The 19,240-nt window shown below is 40.6% G+C and overlaps 1 protein-coding gene across 1 annotated transcript in view; it reads left to right on the forward strand.

Annotated features, from left to right (window-relative positions):
- Nucleotides 1-19,240, forward strand: part of LOC113406051 (von Willebrand factor A domain-containing protein 8-like) — a 258,349-nt gene that overhangs the window by 13,379 nt on the left and 225,730 nt on the right. The window contains exons 3-4 of the mRNA XM_029910690.1: nt 15,569-15,699; nt 18,822-18,932. Of these exons, the coding sequence (XP_029766550.1) occupies nt 15,569-15,699; nt 18,822-18,932 (242 nt within the window). The remainder of the gene's footprint in view (nt 1-15,568; nt 15,700-18,821; nt 18,933-19,240) is intronic.

Below are 19,240 nucleotides of genomic sequence, written 5' to 3' on the forward strand. Positions count from 1 at the left end.
CACTAACACAAATGCTCTCATTTCAATAAGAACAAATTACAACATTTTAATTCTATTAGGTTTGGTAAATCTGTATGGGTATGTATTTATTTTCTGTAATCTAAATTTGAGGCCTGAATTATTGGATAGTGTCTCTTAGTTTTTGGCATAGAATCATAAAACTGGAAGGGACCTCGAGAGGTCATCTAGTCCAGTCCCCTGCATTCAAGGCAGGACTAAGGAGACCATCCCTGACAGCTGTTTGTCCAACCTGCTCTTAAAAATCCCCAGTGATGGAGATTCCACAACCTTCCTAGGCAATTTATTCCAGTGCTTAACCATTCTGACAGGTAGGAAGTTTTCCTAATGTCCAACCTAAACTGCCCTTGCTGCAATTTAAGCCCATTGCTTCTTGTCCTATCCTCAGAGGTTAAGAAGAACAATTTTTCTCCCTCCTCCTCGAAAACTGTTATGTCTCCTCTCAGTCTTCTCCTCTCCAGACTAAACAAGCCCAGTTTTTTCAAGCTTCCTTCATAGGTCATGTTTTCTAGACCTTTAATCATTTTTGTTTCTTTTCTCTGGACTTTCTCCAATTTTCCACATCTTTCCTGAAATGTGGTGCCCAGAACTGGACACAATACTCCAGCTGAGGCCTAATTAGCGCAGAGTAGAGCGGAAGAATTACTTCTTGTGTCTTGCTTACAATACTCCTGCTAATACATCCCCAATGATATTTGCTTTTTTTGCAACAGTGTTACACTGTTGACTCATATTTACCTTGTGATCCACTATGACCCCCCAGATCCCTTTCCGCAGTACTTCTTCCTAGGCAGTCATTTCCCATTTGGTATGTGTGCAACTGATTGTTCCTTCCTAAGTGGAGTACTGTGCATTGGTCCTTATTGAATTTCATCCTATTTACTTCAGACCATTTCTCCAGTTCGTCCAGATAATTTTGAATTTTAATCCTACCTTACAAAACACTTGCAACCCCTCCCAGGTTGGTATCGTCTGCAAACTTTATAAGTGTACTCTCTATGCCATTATCTAAATCATTGATGAAGATATTGAACAGAACCAGACCCAGAACCGATCCCTGTGGGACCCCACTCGTTATGCCCTTCCAGCATGACTATGAACCACTGATGACTACTTTCTGGGAATGGTTTTCCAACCAGTTATGCACCCACCTTATAGTAGCTCCATCTAGTTTGTTTATGAGAAGGTCATGCGAGACAGTATCAAAAGCCTTACTAAAGTCAAGATATACCACATCTACTGCTTCCCCCCTATCCACAAGGCTTGTTACTCTGTCAAAGAAAGCTCTCAGGTTGGTTTGACAAGATTTGGTCTTGGCAAATCCGTGCTGACTGTTACTTATCACCTCATTATCTTACAGGTGTTTGCACATTGATTGCTTAATTATTTGCTCCATTATCTTTCCGGGTACAGAAGTTAAGCTGACTGGTATGTAATTCCCCGGGTTGTCCTTATTTCCCTTTTATAGATGGGCACTATATTTGCCCTTTTCCAGTCTTCTGGAATGTCTCCCGTCTTCTATGACTTTTCAAAGATAATTGCTAATGGCTCAGATATATCCTCAGTCAGCTCCTTGAATATATTAGGATGCATTTCATCAGGCTCTGGTGATTTGAAGACATCTAACTTATCTAAGTAATTTTTGACTTGTTCTTTCCCTATTTTAGACTCTGATCCTACCTCATTTTCACTGGCATTCACTATGTTAGACGTCCAATCGCTACCAACCTTCTTGGTGAAAACCGAAACAAAGAAGTCATTAAGCACCTCTGCCATTTCCACATTTTCTGTTATTGTCTTTCCCCCCTGATTGAGTAATGGGCCTACCCTGTTCTTGGTCTTCCTCTTGCTTCTAATTTATTTGTAGAATGTTTTCTTGTTACCCTTTATCTCCCTAGCTAGTTTGATCTCGTTTTGTGCCTTGGCCATTCTAATTTTGTCCCTACATACTTGTTCATATTCATCCTTTGTAATTTGACCGAGTTTCCACTTTCTGTAGGACTCTTTTTTGAGTTTTACATCACTGAAGATCTCCTGGTTAAGGCAGGGTGGTCTCTTGCCATACTTCCTATCTTTTCTACACAGTTGGGTAGTTTGCTCTTATGCCCTTAATAATGTCTCTTTGAAAAACTGCAAACTGTCTTCAATTGTTTTTCCCCTTAGACTTGCTTCCCATGGGATTTTACCTACCAACTCCCTGAGTTTGCTAAAGTCTGCCTTCTTGAAATCCATTGTCTTTATTGTGCTGTTCTCCCTCCTACCATTCCTTAGAATCGTGAACTCTACCATTCCATGATCACTTTCACCCAAGTTGCCTTCCACTTTCAAATTCTCAACCAGTTCTTCCCTATTTGTCAAAATCAAATCTAGAACAGCTTACCCCCCAGTAGCGTTCTCCACCTTCTGAAATAAAAAATGGTCTCCAATACATTCCAAGAACTTGTTGGATAATCTGTGCCCTGCTGTGTTATTTTCCCAACAGATGTCTGGGTAGTTGAAGTACCCCATCACCACCAGCTCCTGTGCTTTGGATGATTTTGTTAGTAGTTTAAAAAAAGAGGACAAAATATGAGGACATATGGTTAAGTTACAAGATTTGCTAAACATGTGAGCAAGACATACCAGCCAGATATCTAAGAAAGAGGATTCTCTGTATTATCTCAGAGCACTGGTCCACCCTGTCTGGTATCCTGTCTCCAGCTGTGGCTAAGCCCTGATGCTTCAAGGAAAACAACACCCTCGAATACTTTTGGCATATGGTGCATCAGGAAAAAAAATTCCATCCTGACCCACACAGATGACTGGCTGAATCCTTGAAGTGTGAGATTTGATTATAGCCATTGTCTTAATGCAGAGATGCAAGTGTTATGAGCATGTCGAGGACGTATAGAACTTCCTGTTTTCTCCATGGTCCATGAAGGGAAGGAATGAACAAGGGGGTTCAAAAACCTCCCAGGGACCACCACCACTATCCAATCTGACCCTCCTCCCCAACATACGGGCCACAAAATTTCTCCTAGAAACTGGATTAAGGCATGTCTTTTAGAAAGAGATCTCATCTCATTGTAAAGACTCCAAGTGATGGTGAGCCCCCCACCTCCCCAGTAAGCTGTTTCAATATTTTATCACCCTTACTTCTAGGAAATTGCATCTTATTTTGTGGTTGAATTTATCTAACTTCAATTTCCAACAACTGGAACTTGGTAGGCCTTTGTCAGCACGATTGAAAAGCCCTGTACTATGAGATCTCTTCAATATGTAAGTATCTATAGACAATGATCAAGTCATCTCTCAGTCTTCGTCCTTGAGAAGATGAATAGGTTGAGTCCTAAAGCCTCACCTCATAAGGCTGTTTTTTCAGCTCCTCTGTCATTTTTGTGGTCATCACTTCAACTCTCTTCAGTATTTCTGTCGGAAGACAGGATACTAGGATAGATGGACCTTTGGTCTGACCCAGCATGGCTGTTCTTATGTTTTTATTTCCACATCCTTCTTCACGTGCGGACAGCAGAACTGGACACAGTATTCTAATAGGCCCTGAAACTAGCACAGTCTCCCCCAAGGTTCCTCAGCGGCTGTTGCTTCTTCCCCCAGAGTCCCACCGAAGGTGTTTAGCCTTCTGGTTTACAGTTTACCTTTTCAGGGGAACGCCGTGCAGAAAGCCACCAGACACCCAGACGAATACACAATTTTAAAACAGCACTACTCTTTACTTAAGTAGCATGATAGATACCCAGATCTATACAAAATAATAAATACACCTCTATGTATTTCCCTGCCTCAGATTCCTCACCAATCTGGAGACTTGTTGGACTTGGGCAGAGCCCTGTGAGGTGTCCAGTATTTTTGCCTGCAGCTCATGGCTTCTCTTCAAAATAATGGAGCCTTTTCTAGCCCCACTAGCCTTCTCTAACGTTGACTGGTCCTGCAGTTAACACCCTCTCCCCACGACGAAAACCTGTCTAAACTTCCTGTGCCTCTTTCCAAAATACTCTGTTTTAAGTTTCTTATAATTTTGCTATACTTAAACTGTTTGCGCTGAAATTTTCCAAGCCAGGTGTCTACCTAAGACTGATTTTGTGTGTGTGTAAGTTTCAGCTATAATGGTTCAGCAATTTTCAAGAACAAGGCTAGGGAAAAACAAGTTGTTTGCCCAAGTTAAAAAAATTCTTACGAGTGTTTAGTTCAGGCACCTCTCTGGGATAATGTAGTCAGAGTTGGCCAATTTATAAGCCTCTGAAAAATCTCAGTTCACACATGCTCAGTACTGAGCCTGTTCCTTCCCCTTGCAACTCCTACACACTGTTAGCGTTTGGCTGCTAAATTCACTGAAGATTCTATTTATATTGAATGTGTTCCATCCCCATGTAACTCCTACACGCTGACTGGACACGCTCTAACCCATGGCTGTAGAGGCTGAGCAGGACTTCTGCTGCAATCGCTCCTCCTGACAGCAAGGACCACTGGGTATGGGGCACACAAGGGTTCTTTAGGACATGGGGCAAAATCTGAAACTGAGGCCCCCAGTCCTTCCAAAAACATTACCACTCAGGGGAGGTTGATGGAGAGGCTGGAAAGCGAGCCTGCACTGTGCTCATCCCACAGCAACAGCTCTTGTCCTGGGTTTGGCCCAGCAGACCCTCCATTTTGACAGAGGGGCCACGAGGCCAAATTCCAGTTAGTGGTGTTGCAACCCAGTGCACGTTGTTGTAGTGCCATGCAGGTTTGGCCTGGTGGCCCCTCTGTCACAATGGAGGGGCCACTGGGTGCATATTTCAGTAAGGGTTCCTGCGTGATGCTAGGTAAATCAAGTAAACCAAAATTTTCACAGAGGTCACTGAGTTCTTCATTTTCTGGGTGCCCAACTTGAGACACTGGGGGGTTTGATTCGCAGAAGTGCTGAGCACTCAACTGCAACTGTGGTTAATGGGAGCTGTGCACTGAACATATGAAGTGTTATAAAATGTAAGTACTCTGCATAATCGGGCCCTAAGCTTCTGAAGTTAAGCACCCAAAATTAGATGACACTTTTGAAACTGTTGGTCTGAATTTCTCTGCATTAGTTCCCCATGTGTAAAATAACGACAATAATATCACTTAACTCAGACAGGGTTTGAAGATAAATTCATTAATGTTTGTAAAGAACTAAATCCTGAAATGAAAACACCATAGAAAAGTCCCTAGACAAGTATAATTCTGTGTTCAGGATGTAGGCTTTGCATGGTGTATAGTAAATAATGCGTGGGGGACACACACTGAAGGATGAGGACAAAAAATAAATATTGAATGGCTACTTATTCAGTGAGTACCATCCATCCTGAGGACTGATTGCACATGGATAAAATAGTACATTACCATGTAATTAATGACAGCATTATATGCATATGCACCCTCATTTTGGTATTTTCTAATTTGTGTGTGGTTGACTTTGCAACCTTAACATTCTTTTAATGTAATTTTCTTGTACGCAGTATATATTGTAAAATCAGATTACCCGAAAAAGACTTTCCACATATTGGATTTTAAATTATTATAATTTAGTATTCGTAAATACAACTGTAAGTCTCTGTCCAGTGGATGAGCATCTTGCGGATGAATAGCATACAGAAACCATGAGTTGAACTTTCTGTAGCAGTATTCTACTTATAAATTAAAGTATTCTTATATGGTCCCCTCTATTTACTTCACAATATAGTATAAGTAAAGCAGTAATTCCTACTGATGTTGACTGCAAAACAGAGCCATCTTGTAGCATTGATCTTTAAACAGAATTCCCTATTGAAGCTAACTAACAATTCTGCTTAAAAAGTCTGTGACATTACTAGGCCCATAAATGATTAATATGTGTGTGTTAATAGTGGGGTTTACAGCAATAACTGCACTTAAGGTAACATAAGCTGTGTTTTTCAGGTAGTCATACATTTCTGAAACTTTCAGCTTGCAGGCTGAAATTGTCAAGGCTTTTTTCTGCTCAGGGTTTGTTTATTTGGTAGTTCGAGCAAAAATTGTTCAGCCACCAGTGTTTAGGAGGAGAGTGAGGAAAAGTTATACTTCCTCCTTTAAATAGGATTCCCAAAATCACAAGGAAGTTGCAAAAAAATGTTGACCAGTTTAGAAATAAATAGTTGGATTAAGAAATATCAGAAAGCAGATACTGATGTGTCAGAAGAAGAGGTGGTGGAGCAAACTGATAATTTAAAAAACATGAAATCCATAACAGTGGTTTACATCTAAGAATTTTGAAGGAGCTTAAGCATGAAATGGCCAATCTGCCTACACAACTATGCAATTTCTCTTTTAAAAATAGCCACTGTTCTTTTTCAAGTAGTGTCCCTGTAGTTGCTCCACTTCAGGTGTGCATGTGCCCTTTGCCTTTGGTCAGAGATTTTTAGTAGCAGTGTTTGTGCCCTACACATCCTCTTCATGTCCCAAGTCAAGACTATATAGGGCTGTGCATGTTAAAAACCCATAGTTCCTTCTCAACCACCTTCGTCCAGTGACAGAATTTAGTTTGTGGCTGTTTTTCTTTTTAGCACTAGAATATAGTATATAGTGTTAGTTCTTTAGTTAGTTTATAGGCTACTTAGCAGTTTATAGTTGTTGGAATTGTTGTTCCCATTTTCTTTTTTCTTCCTAAAAAATAAAAAAAATGTTTTTCCCCCTATTCAAGGGTCAATTTTCTTTTCTTGTGTCTGGGATGCTGGGTTCCCTGGGTTTTAAAATGTGCCTCTCCTGCCAAGTCAGGCATTGCTTGGGAAACTTGAATATCCCCTACAAGTGGAAGATTTACACTTCTCTTAAGGGAAGATCCCATAAAAACAGGAAAATTAAGTACAGGCTATTAATGATGGAGCAAACCTTAAGACCGGCTTTAGGCCCAGGTACGGAGAACCCCCCTGTACAGGAACCCCCCAGTTCTGTTAGTGTCCCGTCTACTTTAAGATCATGGTCACCGAGAGCTTCCACGTGAAGGCAGCATTGAGACCCCGGTCTTCGAAACTCTCTGTGAGTGAGGTTACCTATAACAGCTCCATCAGTCCTGAACTTTCCATTCAAAGACTAAGGAAGGAGATAAGAGGAGCAGGACTAAGAGTTCCTCCTCAAAGAAGATCCAGTCCCTGGAGACTTCAGTCTCTGAAAGGAGTGCTGTTGAGGCTCTGACTACTTCAGGTATGGTAAAGCACTCTAAGATTTTCTCTCAGTTCTATATCTTGGCAGTAAAAGAATGGTACCAAAGATGACTACTACTATCATCAGAGCCCACAATAGCAAGAAAAACAGCCTCTTCGGACTCTGTGGTGCCATCGGTGTTTTCATCGGTGCTTCAGACAGCAACATCAGGAACAACCTTGGAGCCTATATCAAGTTCTATCATGTTCCTGGTATCTCAAGAGTTCCGGTGCCCTAAAGTTCTCATGGTACCGAACAAGCCTGCTTGTGACTTCCAGACACCTCTTAGTACCGAGATCTGCTGTGTCTCAAAGTGCGCATTTTGTATTGAAACGTATTGCTTTATAAACGTCTACCATTCAGGGAGAAGGTTTGTCACCCCCTTTACAATATATGGAGGAGCACTCAGACTCTGACTTAGCTTTCTGTTCAAGGGTCTCCAGTTTATTCGAGGAGATGTTATTCCCCTCTGCAGATGAAAGAGAGGCAGCATAAAAGACCTTTGCCTGTTAATTCTTGGGAAGACCAGTGATGGCTACCTTCCTCCATGCCTCATGGTCCTCCTCATTGGCTTTATTGGAGCCCATAGGTAATGTACTGCAAGTAGTTTTGAGGGGCTCTACTTGTGGTCTCCTTAGTTTTACACTATACCACTGTGCATGACTGCTTGATTAAGCTCAGCCACCCTTCCTTGCCTTCCAATGCCTGGCTATTCAGCTCAGACTCCATGTCCCTCCTTTATCCTTTTCATAGTCTCAGAAGGCAGTGGGATGATGGCCCAGTGGGCTGGGTTTGCTGGAGGTTTTCCTAGATGATTGTCAAGGGCTCCTTGGCACACTCAACCAATCATAGCCTGTCTGTGTGTTGGGCTGCACCTTCTCTGGCTCTAAGGATATTTTGACTGAGGCGGAAGGAGCAGCCTCCTTCCTCCGTCTTTAGTCTCTCCTGGGGAAGGAGCCAAAGGGCAATTCAAGTTCTTCTGATATCGCAAGGTTTTCCCTCTGACCCCACCCATGCACTGTAGGCAGGGCTCAGGGTAAGCCATCATCCTTTTCTCTTGAATGTTCTATTGCATGTTATTGCTGAATGTATCCTGACTAACCAGTGCATTTTCTTTTCTGTTTTTGCCAAGGCAGTTTGGGTTTCTACGTGATCTAGTATGTTATGTTGCTCCTTTGGGAGTGGATGTTACCTTGTTGGGGGTAAATTTCTTTGCCTGCCTGCATAAAGATGGTAGATATGAAGGAAAATGTATCTTCCAGAATTATGGAATTCACTGTAGCTTGAACAGAGAGACTTACCAGGAGAGACTGCCTGGAGTCTCTTTCAGTGGTGGCTTTCACCCTTTCTGTGGGGGCAGGGTTGGTACACGCTGCAAATCCAAGCATTAGTGGGCTGGATTGTATCTTTGGCTGGGTAACCATTTTGATTTTGACATCTGCTATTTAGGAAGAACAAGCAGCGACAGCCACCCTTTGCTGCAAAGACTGTATTTTAAGTGTTTTGGAGGATTCTCGGGCTCAGGCTTGACTGCTTAATTTATAAGCAATGCATGCACATTTTGTAAGGTGTCCGCCTGCTTCTCAAATAATACAATATAATATCATACACTTTCTTTCCACCAGCCTAGATACACAAGCGTAGCAACTTGTAATACTGTGTACTATTCCGTGTGTACCTGATGGTCTTTTAGTGTATAACTTACAGAGTATACTGCAAACTCTTCTTTTACAACATCTTACAGACTCAAAATAAAAATATAGTGCCAGATCCTCAGCTGGTGTTAATCAGCTTACCTCCATTGAAGCCAATAGAGCTACACTGAATAATAGTGAACATTTTGTGGCATATATATGCAATCTAACTTTAAACTAGTTTGCCTCAATCCCTAAATTTCACCTTAAAAAAAGGTTTACTATTGGCCATAAAATAAATGTATAGTACTTCTACGATGGTGATAAATAAGAGAATATAACCATATAAAAAGTGTAAGTCAATATAGATATACTGGGTCATTGTGACAATGAAAATAGAGTAAGTACACAACAAATAATATAAGTTAGATGCACTTGTGCAGTATAAGTTGCTAAAGAAAGTGTAGAAAAAATGTGATCACCTAATTATGGACTGAACTATAATGCATAGGTACAAGAAGGAGAGGAGAGGTTGTATATACAATCATAACTTCATAATTTCCTGAATTATTGAGTGCTCAACTGTGTAATTTAAACATAGTTAATATATAGAGTATATGTATCGAGAGGCTCAATGATGTATAGAAGTTAAATTTTAGTATAAAATAATCTCTGGAAAAACAAGAGAGGTAGTGTCATGAGAAACTATCTAGGAGCATACTTTCCTTGATGACTTTTCAGCATTTATTTGAAACATATTGCTTCTGACTGATTTTAGAAATAGTCAATGTACTGACTTTTGGTACTTTACAAAATGTATTTTAACTGATAGAACTTTAATCTGCATGCTAACTGAATGATTTGGAAGGAGTAAGCAAAGAAACATTTTCCCAGCTGCTGGCTACTAAATATGTCAGTAAGGAATTCTGCCTATGGTGTCATTATCCCTAAAAAGGGAAATTATGAAATTTTGTAGGAATTTAAAAACCAGTATTTCTGGATATTAATACTCCAGGGTAAATATTATGACCAGGAGAACATAAGTGCACTGGAGTACATTAAATCCGTGGGGGAATGCCCCAGAGACTTTAGAATTTTCTTGTATGCTGTACAACATTTATGTTCTGTTCTACATGACAGTTTGTTTTGCAGATGTTGCTGTACATTCTTAAATCTTGTTTCTATTTCTGGCACTGCTTTTAAGTCTGACCCAAGTTTTTTCTTGAGGCCATCCTAAAAATAGAACTGGCTACACGTATTACTGTGAAATACACCAGAGGCATTCACAGTCACGCTGCATGACAGCTGCCTTAGCCATGCTTTTAATGCATGATTTGTGAAATCGAAGAGTTCAGTTTTACAGCAAGATTTCCTACCTACTTAAAATGTTATCATATATGGATATTGTGACCCTCTTATTGAAGAGCAGTCATAATAAAAACGCACAAGGGACAAGTTAATAAAAGAGGTTAAAGGACGTAATTAATGCCTTTCAAGGATGGTTTGCATCTTACAATTTTTAGGATAGGTTTATTTATTAAAACAATTTTACATTTGTGGTTATATTTTTAAAAGCAAATACTTGTTCAGCAATTATAAATAACAATCTCTTGGTAGTGCAGTTTTTCTGATTTGCTGCATGAGCCCTCTCTTCTTGAACTATGTGTTATAATGAAGCTTTTTTTAATTTCCCAAAGTCTCTCTCAGAAAGTTTCACACTATTAAGAACATAAGACCAGCCATACTGGGTTAGACCAAAGGTCCACCTAGCCCAATATCCTGTCTTCCAACAGTGGCCAATGCCAGGTGCTTCAGAGGGAATCATCAAGTGATCCATCTCCTGTCGCCCATTCTCAGCTTCCGGCAAACAGAGGGTAGAGATGCCATTCCTGCCCACCCTGGCTAATAGCCATTGATGGACCTATCCTCTGTGAATTTATCTAGTTCTCTTTTGAACCCTATTATAGTCTTGGCCTTCATAACATCCTCTGGCAAAGAGTTCCTCAGGTTGACAGTGCGTTGTGTAAAGAAATACTTCCTTTTGTTTGTTTTAAACCTGCTGCCGATTAATTTCATTTGGTGACCCCTAGTTTCTTGTGTTATGAGAAGGAGTAAATAACACTTCCTTATTTACTTTCTCCACACCAGTCATGATTTTATAGACCTCTATCATATCCCCCCTTAATCGTCTCTTTTCCAAGCTCAAAAGTCCCAGTCTTTTTAATCTGTCCTCATATGGAAGCTGTTCCATACCCCTAATCATTTTTGTTGCCCTTTCCTCTACCTTTTCCAATTCCAATATATCTTTTTTGAGATGGGGTGACCACATCTGCACTCAGTTTTCAAGATGTGGGCGTACCGTGGATTTATTGAGAGGCACTATGATTTTTTTTTGTCTTCTTACCTATCCCTTTCTTAATGATTCCCAACATTCTGTTATTCTCTGCGGGGAATTTATTTTTCAGAATTCCACTGTGTGTATGTGTTATGTATGCAATGCATATTGAATATGAAGAAAATATTTTTCCAGCATAGATATGTTTGTATGGTGACACCAGATGGAATAAACAATATGTTATCATTTATGTGTCCATAAATAATCTGTTGTTTAAAAGCACTTACTTGAATTGTCTGTTCCCTTTGGTTGTTAATACAAATGTGTACATTGTTTTAAACAATTTGTGCTTAGGGTTCAATATTGTTCCCATTGAAATCAATGACGGGAATCTGGTCGACTTCAGTGGAAGCAGGATCAAGCCTTTAGTGGTTTTCCTGGATGGCAGGTCAAAATATCCAGCTTAAAATGTTGAAGTTTTTTATTCTGCACTGAGAACCTTATTTGAACAACATGCAATAGTTTTGTATGCTGCATTGTAGTGTACCCTCCTCACCCGAATACTTGAAACAGATGCTTTTCATACAAGAAATGTGATTAACTTTAAAGTTGAATTCAAATGCTTTTAAAATGAATAGTGTGACAGATCCAGACCAGTGGGGTACAGGAGTCTGGTAGAGGGCAAATATACTGGTCACTGGATGAGTAGTTTTCTGTTCCCTGAGTGACCAGAGCAGGGGCTGCACTAGAGTAATCAGGAACCTGCTAGAACCAGTTAAGGCAGGCAGGCTAATTAGGACACCTGGAGCCAATTAAGAAGAAGCTTCTAGAATCAATTAAGGCAGGCTAATCAGGGCACCTGGGTTTTAAAAAGGAGGTCACTTCAGTTTGTGGCGAGAGTGTGAGGAGCTGGGAGAAAGAGGCGCAAGGAGTTGAGAGTGAGAGGGTGTGCTGCTGGAGGACTGAGGAGCACCAGCGTTATCAGACACCAGGAGAAAGGTCCTGTGGTGAGAATAAGGAAGGTGTTTGGAGGAGGCCATGGGGAAGTAGCCCAGGGAGTTGTAGCTGTCATGCAGCTGTTATAGGAGGCACTATAGACAGCTGCAGTCCACAGGGCCCTGGGCTGGAACCCGGAGTAAAGGGCGGGCCCGGGTTCCCCCCAAACCTCCCAATTGACCTGGACTGTGGGTTCTTCCAGAGGGGAAGGTCTCTGGGCTGTTCCCCAACCCACATGGTGAATCTCTGAGGCAAGAAAATCCGCCAATAAGCACAGGACCCACCAAGATAGAGGAGGAACTTTGTCACAATAGGTACAAAACGCTATCTTTAGGGCAAGAGATGATTAGCAGAATATCTCGGTAAGCTGAAATGATAAATAATTTGTATCTATTTTTAATTTATTGCATTTATTTAGATTAATAAAACATATGCTCATCTTGTTCTCTGGGTGTGCATATAGAATTAATTTTTCATAACAATATCAAAATGGCTGGATCATCCCCCCAGCCAGTAAATACACATAAAATATAATAAATAAAAAATGAAAGCCAGACATTAGAAAATCACTTTGTATATTACTTATCTTTCAAGATCTGATTTCTTTGTTTCTTCTGCAAGGCTTTGGTACATCACTAGCATCTGAAATTGTCTAAGGGATATCCCTCTGAAGCTTTAGGCCAGAGATCGGCAACCTTTGGCATGCGGCCCATCAGGGAAATCCGCTGAGCCTTTGCAGGTTTGACTGTTCGCAGCTCCCACTGGCTGCGGTTCGCTGTCCCAGGTAAATGGGGGCTGCGGGAAGCGGCACGGGCCGATGGATGTGTTGGCCGCCGCTGCTTCCTGCCGCCCCCATTGGCCTGGAACAGTGAACCATGGCCAGTGTGAGCTGCGATCGGCTGAACCTGTGGACGCTGCAGGTAAACAAACTGTTCCAGCCCGCCAGCGGATTTCCCTGATGGGCTGCGTGCCAAATGTTGCCGATCCCTGCTTTAGGTCCTGATTCTGCAAAGACTTTCACACAGCAATTATCTCAGAGGACAGCAGATAGCTCTATTCTGTGCCTCTTACTGGGCCTGCATAGAAAAAAAGTGGTCCTGTGTATTAGTTCCTGCTTCTTACTGACTGTACAGTCTAGTTTAGTTAGTACCCATTACGCCTCTGGTGTTTAGAGCAGTGAGGGAGCTCCTCCACTCATGTCTGTTTCTGGCAAGCCTTTCAGTGGTTCCCCAGATGTGCCCCAGATTTTTCAGCTCAGCTTCACCATGTTGTTTTTGGGCGGCCTCATTTTTGCTTGCCTTCAGGTGTCCATCTTATTGCTATTCTGTTGATGGAATCAGTTTCCATCTGAAAAACATGGCCAATCCGTCTCCAACGCCTCCTGGTAATGATAGTGCTCATATCTTCTTGGTAGCACTGTGTGAATAAGTCTTGGTTTGAGATTGTTCTGGGCCAAAAGATAGGGAGGATTTTTCTGAGGCGGATTGTATGGAATGAAGATAGTGTGTACAGCCTAATATCTTTTTAAGTCAAGGGAGATGTGGTAACCCTTAGATTTTTCCAGAGCTCTTACTGCTTCACATCCTGTTTTTTCAGAATGTTTGATTCCTTGTTCTCTTTGAGGGCCCACTCTGAATTCATGGTTCAGCTTAACCATCTGGCTCAGACCACGCCCTTCCTTAAAAACTCGGCAATCTACAAGAATCGTCTGCCTCCATGGATGGAGACAGTGGAACCTGTGTGAAAAAAGTTATCCCAGTTGGATATGTGACAGTCTTTCCACATTTTGGGAGCTTGTATAAGGACAACATGAAGTCTTCGGTGTGTTCAGTGTCAGACTCCCAAGTGCTAAAGGCCCTGGGAGGAATCCTTGCTTCACTGAAGTCAATGGCTGAATTCTCATTGACTTCAGTGGGGCTAGGATTTCCCCCACTGCCTTGGAAGGTCCTCTCTGATTAGAAGGAAAAGGTGAAAGAACTTTGTTCATCCCTGCCTTATTTCTGTGTTCCTTCATTGCCTCTTCTAAACACTCTCACAGTCTGCCACAATGGCATGTCACAGAGGAAACATATGCTGTACCTAATGGCTAATTATTTTGTATGACTCAGTGCCAGTAGCTTTCCCAACACTTAGGATCCTAGGGGAGTTCTTTAGTGGCATGTGGGAGATAAAGAATAGGCTAACTTTTATATTGCTTTTGCCTTGGAAGCTAATTTGGGAGTATGCTGAGGTGAGAATTGGATGTGCTGTGGAAGGCACAAAATCTTCTGTGACAGTTTCTGTCTACAAGAGAGATTGACTGGTATAGTCGGTGGTGGTATAACCATTCATAGAAACCATTTGCTTTTGAACGTATTTTTGTTTTTTGTTTTTAATTTTATCAAAAGTTTTGGGCACTTTTTTTGTTCACAAGTCCATTACTATCTCTAGTAATGTACTGTAAGCAGATTTATGACTGTTCGATAAAAGGCTGCTGCAAAACATATAGGAAGAATGAAAATAAGACACAGAAGAATCTTGTTAATTTTTATTTATGATTGGGAAATCTATTCCGAATTACCAAATTTTGCATATCAGAGAGTAAGCATAAACACACAAATCAAAAACTATATCAATTGTATCGATTTATGCTTTGAGCAGTATACTGGAATGTAAATTAACAGGATAAGTAGTATTTTTCTGGTATACTTCCATCCCTGACTACAGCAACTCTAATGTAGAGCCAGTGGATCTGCTTTGAGTCTGTTAACTTTCAGTCTGTCTTTGGAGACATCATATTATAGAAGACTGAAGTACTAAGATTTGACTATACTTAGAATTTTTAACTCTGCGTAGCCACTTTTCTGTATTATAGTAGATTAAAATGTATAGAAGAATTTGATTAAAAAAACCCCTAGCAAATTAGACCTTATTTGTCACTACAACTTAAGCTACTTGATCTGGTGCAAACATTTATTAAATATCGTTTTGTATGAAAGCAATGAACTATAGGCTAGATAAGTCCTGTTTCTCTACTAACAGTAATAATTAATTTATTATTACAGTAGTCAAGACTGGGGCCACATTGTGTAAGGTACTGAACCAAACTCATAATAAGAGACAGTCCCTGCCCTGAAGAGTTTAAAAGCTGATTTGAGACAAACTGTGACATGAATTTAACAAACAAATGAATGGAGTGAGGCAGTGAGAATGAGGGTATGTAGGGTAGATATGTGGTTACAGAGACTATGTGCACAATTAGCTGCTTTTGAGTTATTCAATTTTGGATTAATTTATTTATGTGTTCAATTTTAAAGTCTAAATAAACAAGGAGTACGATGTCAGTAATCCCTACTGGCCACCAACCTCATTTAATAGTATTTGTTTAAAGCTGCATAATTTAGACTAGAGTTAATTTTTTTTTTCTTTCTTACAGTGTCAGACAATTTGGCCCAATCTGTAGTCCAACATCTAAGATGGATAATGCAAAAAGATCTTTTGGGGCAAGATGTTTTTCTTATAGGGCCCCCTGGACCCCTTCGACGCTCTATTGCCATGCAGTACCTGGTACATTTTAAAACTTTGTTTATATTAATGGAGAATTGAAGTAATTAAGATTATTTAGTTGTTATTGTGTGTCTGTGTGTGGCTGTGCGCGTGCATGTGTGTGTATATGTGTGTGTGTATGTATTCTATTACTTGTTGAATTGTAAAAGGTAATATTAGAAAAGCTTATATGACTTGTTACTTAGTTGCCAAAGAACTTAATTCCATGCACATGCTTTTCAAAGTTTGATTTTTATTTTACAATGAATAAAAAGTACAAACATTTAAGTGAATATGTTTTTTGCTTAATCAATTAAACATTACTAAGAAAAAACAGTGGGAAAAGTGTTACCATATGTGATCACAAATGGAAAAATAGTCTATTCTTTGTATTTCATATCTTTCAGAATCAAGATCTCTGCATACTGTGTTAGAATCATAAAATATCATAGAATATCAGGGTTGGACAGTGAGCCACACTGCTTCCTCTGTGGAAAAACTGAGGGAAGGGGTTGAGGGAAGGAATACTCTGAGGTTTCCCTTGCAGATTTTCCTCATAGTGTTTAGATAGAGGTGTGCGTTTGTTTTTATCCCTCTGTCCCCCGGGGAAAAGGAGGAAAAGTGGCACCCACCCACTGAACCTAAAAGATCTGCTGGAGGTCTTGTGACTGCACCATGTGTGAGGTTTCCTGCCCACCCCACTATGATCCATGGGTGTGTGGCTTCACCCATTAGCTTTGAAATCTACCACAATGTGCCTTTTTGTGCTTCCTCATGTTGTATAAAGAAAGCCTGCCTGCATTTTCCTTGCCATATATTTGTTGTTTGTTTGTTTTTTTACATTAGAAATGCAAATTGCATCTGTCCTGGGAGATTGTATGGACCATGAGAGAACTGGAATCATTATAACTTACTAGATGTTAAGGAAATGAAATGTAATTAAATGGCAGTTATACATAAGAACAGCTATACTGGGTCAAAACAAAGGTCCATCTAGCTCAGTATCCTGTCTTCCAACTGGATAAGATTGCGTAAAAATCTTTTATGTTTGTGTGATGGGTTGCCCCCCTTCGAGATGCCACCTGATGTGCTGAGATACCACTGAACTTGCCTGTTCTGCCAGCCAGTGCACCCTTTTTACCTGTCTTGCTGAGCCAGGATATTAAGCCTCCTTCAGCACATACACAGGCAGGGCCACACCCAACTGCAGAACGACACAGACCCTGAGATCAGCTCTGAGGACCCAGCTTAAAGGACTTGCCCCAGCACTCAGGTGTCCACCTCCCTTGAGGTGCAGACCCAAAGGTATATTATGAAATCTGTCTCCTCCCTCAATGTGGAGGAAGGTATGCACAGCCTCTTCCCCCCCTCTCTACCCCACCAGTTATGAATTTCACAAACTGGGTTATATTATAAACAAGAAATAAGTTTATTAACTATAAAAGGCAGATTTTAAGTGGTTAAAGGGGTAGCAAACAAAACAAAGCAGATTAATAAACAAAACATGCAAACTAAGCTTGTTTCACTAAAGAAATTGGTTACAAATTGTAATTTCTCACCCTAGATATTGTTACAGGTAGATTACAGAAAGTCTTGAAAGGCAGCTGCACTGGCCTGCAGCTTGAGACTTCAGGTATTTCCACTCACAGACTGGACACCCACCCAGCCTGGGTTCAACCCTTCTCCCCTCAGTTCCATTCTTGCTTCTAGGTGGTATTCAGTATCTCTTTGGGTGGGGAGGCAGAGGAGAACCACGATGATGTCACTCCCCTGCCTTATATAGCTCTTGTGTATGTCAGAAACCCTTTGTCTCCCAGCGGAAGAACACTGGAATTCCCAGGGGTGGGTCCAATACCAGGTGACTCAGACCCATGTCTCTGCAGGGCTGTGGCAGCCATTACTCGTAGGCTGTCGGGAGTGTCCACAGGAAGACTAAGCTCTTTCACAGCCCATTGTCATCGCTAATGGGCCATTAGCCCTGTCTGGCTTTTCCATTGTTGTACCTGAAGGACTAGTTGGGGGTGACACCCAAAGTAACACATTTAAATACAGATACATAGTCAATAATCCTAACTTCAGATACAGAAGTGATACAGGCATACAATTGGATAATCACATTCAGTAAATCATAACCTTTCCAATGATATCTTACCTGAGCCATCTTGCAAAAAGTATATCTCAGTTATGTCATATTCATATCCTAAGCATATTTTCATAAATAATATGGAGTGAAACATCACAGCTTGGTTTGCTTACAAATGTTCAAATGAACTGTTTGGGAAGAAAGTTCTGGTAAAGATGCAACACACTTTCAGCTAAGAACTGAGAGCATTCTTGATGTGTATCTCTGAGTCCCCACTGAGGCCTACAGAAGAACAGGAGACCCTCCAGGCTTGACATTCCTGCTATTTCTAAGGTTAAAAAAACCCAAGTAGGATACAAACGTAAGGGGGGGACATTCAAACCTATTTCATAAAACAGCAAAATGGCACAAACCCATTTTTTCCCTCTTATAGAGGTAATCCTGTTAATTTCCAGATTTAAAACTTCAGTTGTTAATGTAAATAATAAATACCATAGTACCCAGGAGCCCAGTCATGGATTCGGACCCCATTGTGCTAGGTGCTGTATAAACATAGAACAAAAAAACAGTCCTTGCTCCAAAAAGCTTACAGAAAATAAAAGCATGATTCAGTAGGAGAAAAATGTAGTTCTTCAACATACTCACAAGGATGTTTAAACTCAGTGGTTATTTTTCTGAGTAACAATATTAACATCACTGAACAGAAGCAGGGTGGGAACTTATAAGAGTCCTATTGAACTTAATAGGAAATGTGTGAATTTTTGCTTATGTGGGTCATTGGTTTTTAGTGGCCACTACAAGAAAGTCATCTTGGAGATAAAGCATTTTACAGAGCTCAGCTGTTCAGGTTAGAGAATTTATAGCTGGTGGTTATGATTTTTAGAACAGGTTTGGGGAGTATAAAAAATTTATTGAGCAAAAATTCAAACTATTATGTGTGAGGAAGAAACACACTGTAAACATCTTAAAGCTAAGAGATATTAAATTTTTGTTCAGAGTTACTTTAAATGACTGTGCTGCAGCCTAGGGCTCTGTAATAATTTCTCACTACTGCCCACAGGAGCTGACCAAACGAGAGGTTGAGTATATTGCAATATCAAGGGACACCACAGAAACGGATCTGAAACAGCGCAGAGAGATCCGAGCTGGGACTGCTTTTTATATTGATCAGGCAAGTTGCTCTCACATCCCAAACTTCTTACCGTTTACAGCTAGTCCAAAGGAAATTGCAGTCTGAAAAATCAAAAAGAAATGCATTTAAAGTTGTAAATTAGGATTCTAGAAATATTGATTTAAGATGCTTTTTTCTATAGACAGAAAGGCTTATGTAGTTCACTTGATTTTGGTGCTTTTGAAAATGCTTCAGCACTGAGGCCGTGTCTACATTACCGCGGTAAGTTGACCCAAGTTATACTACTCCAGTTAAGTGAATAATATAACTGAAGTTGATGTAGCTTAGGTTGGCTTACAGCGGTGTCT

Source organism: Terrapene carolina, unplaced genomic scaffold, assembly GCF_002925995.2.
Source record: "Terrapene carolina triunguis isolate 2854851 unplaced genomic scaffold, T_m_triunguis-2.0 Scaffold17, whole genome shotgun sequence".
NCBI lineage: Eukaryota > Metazoa > Chordata > Testudines > Emydidae > Terrapene > Terrapene triunguis.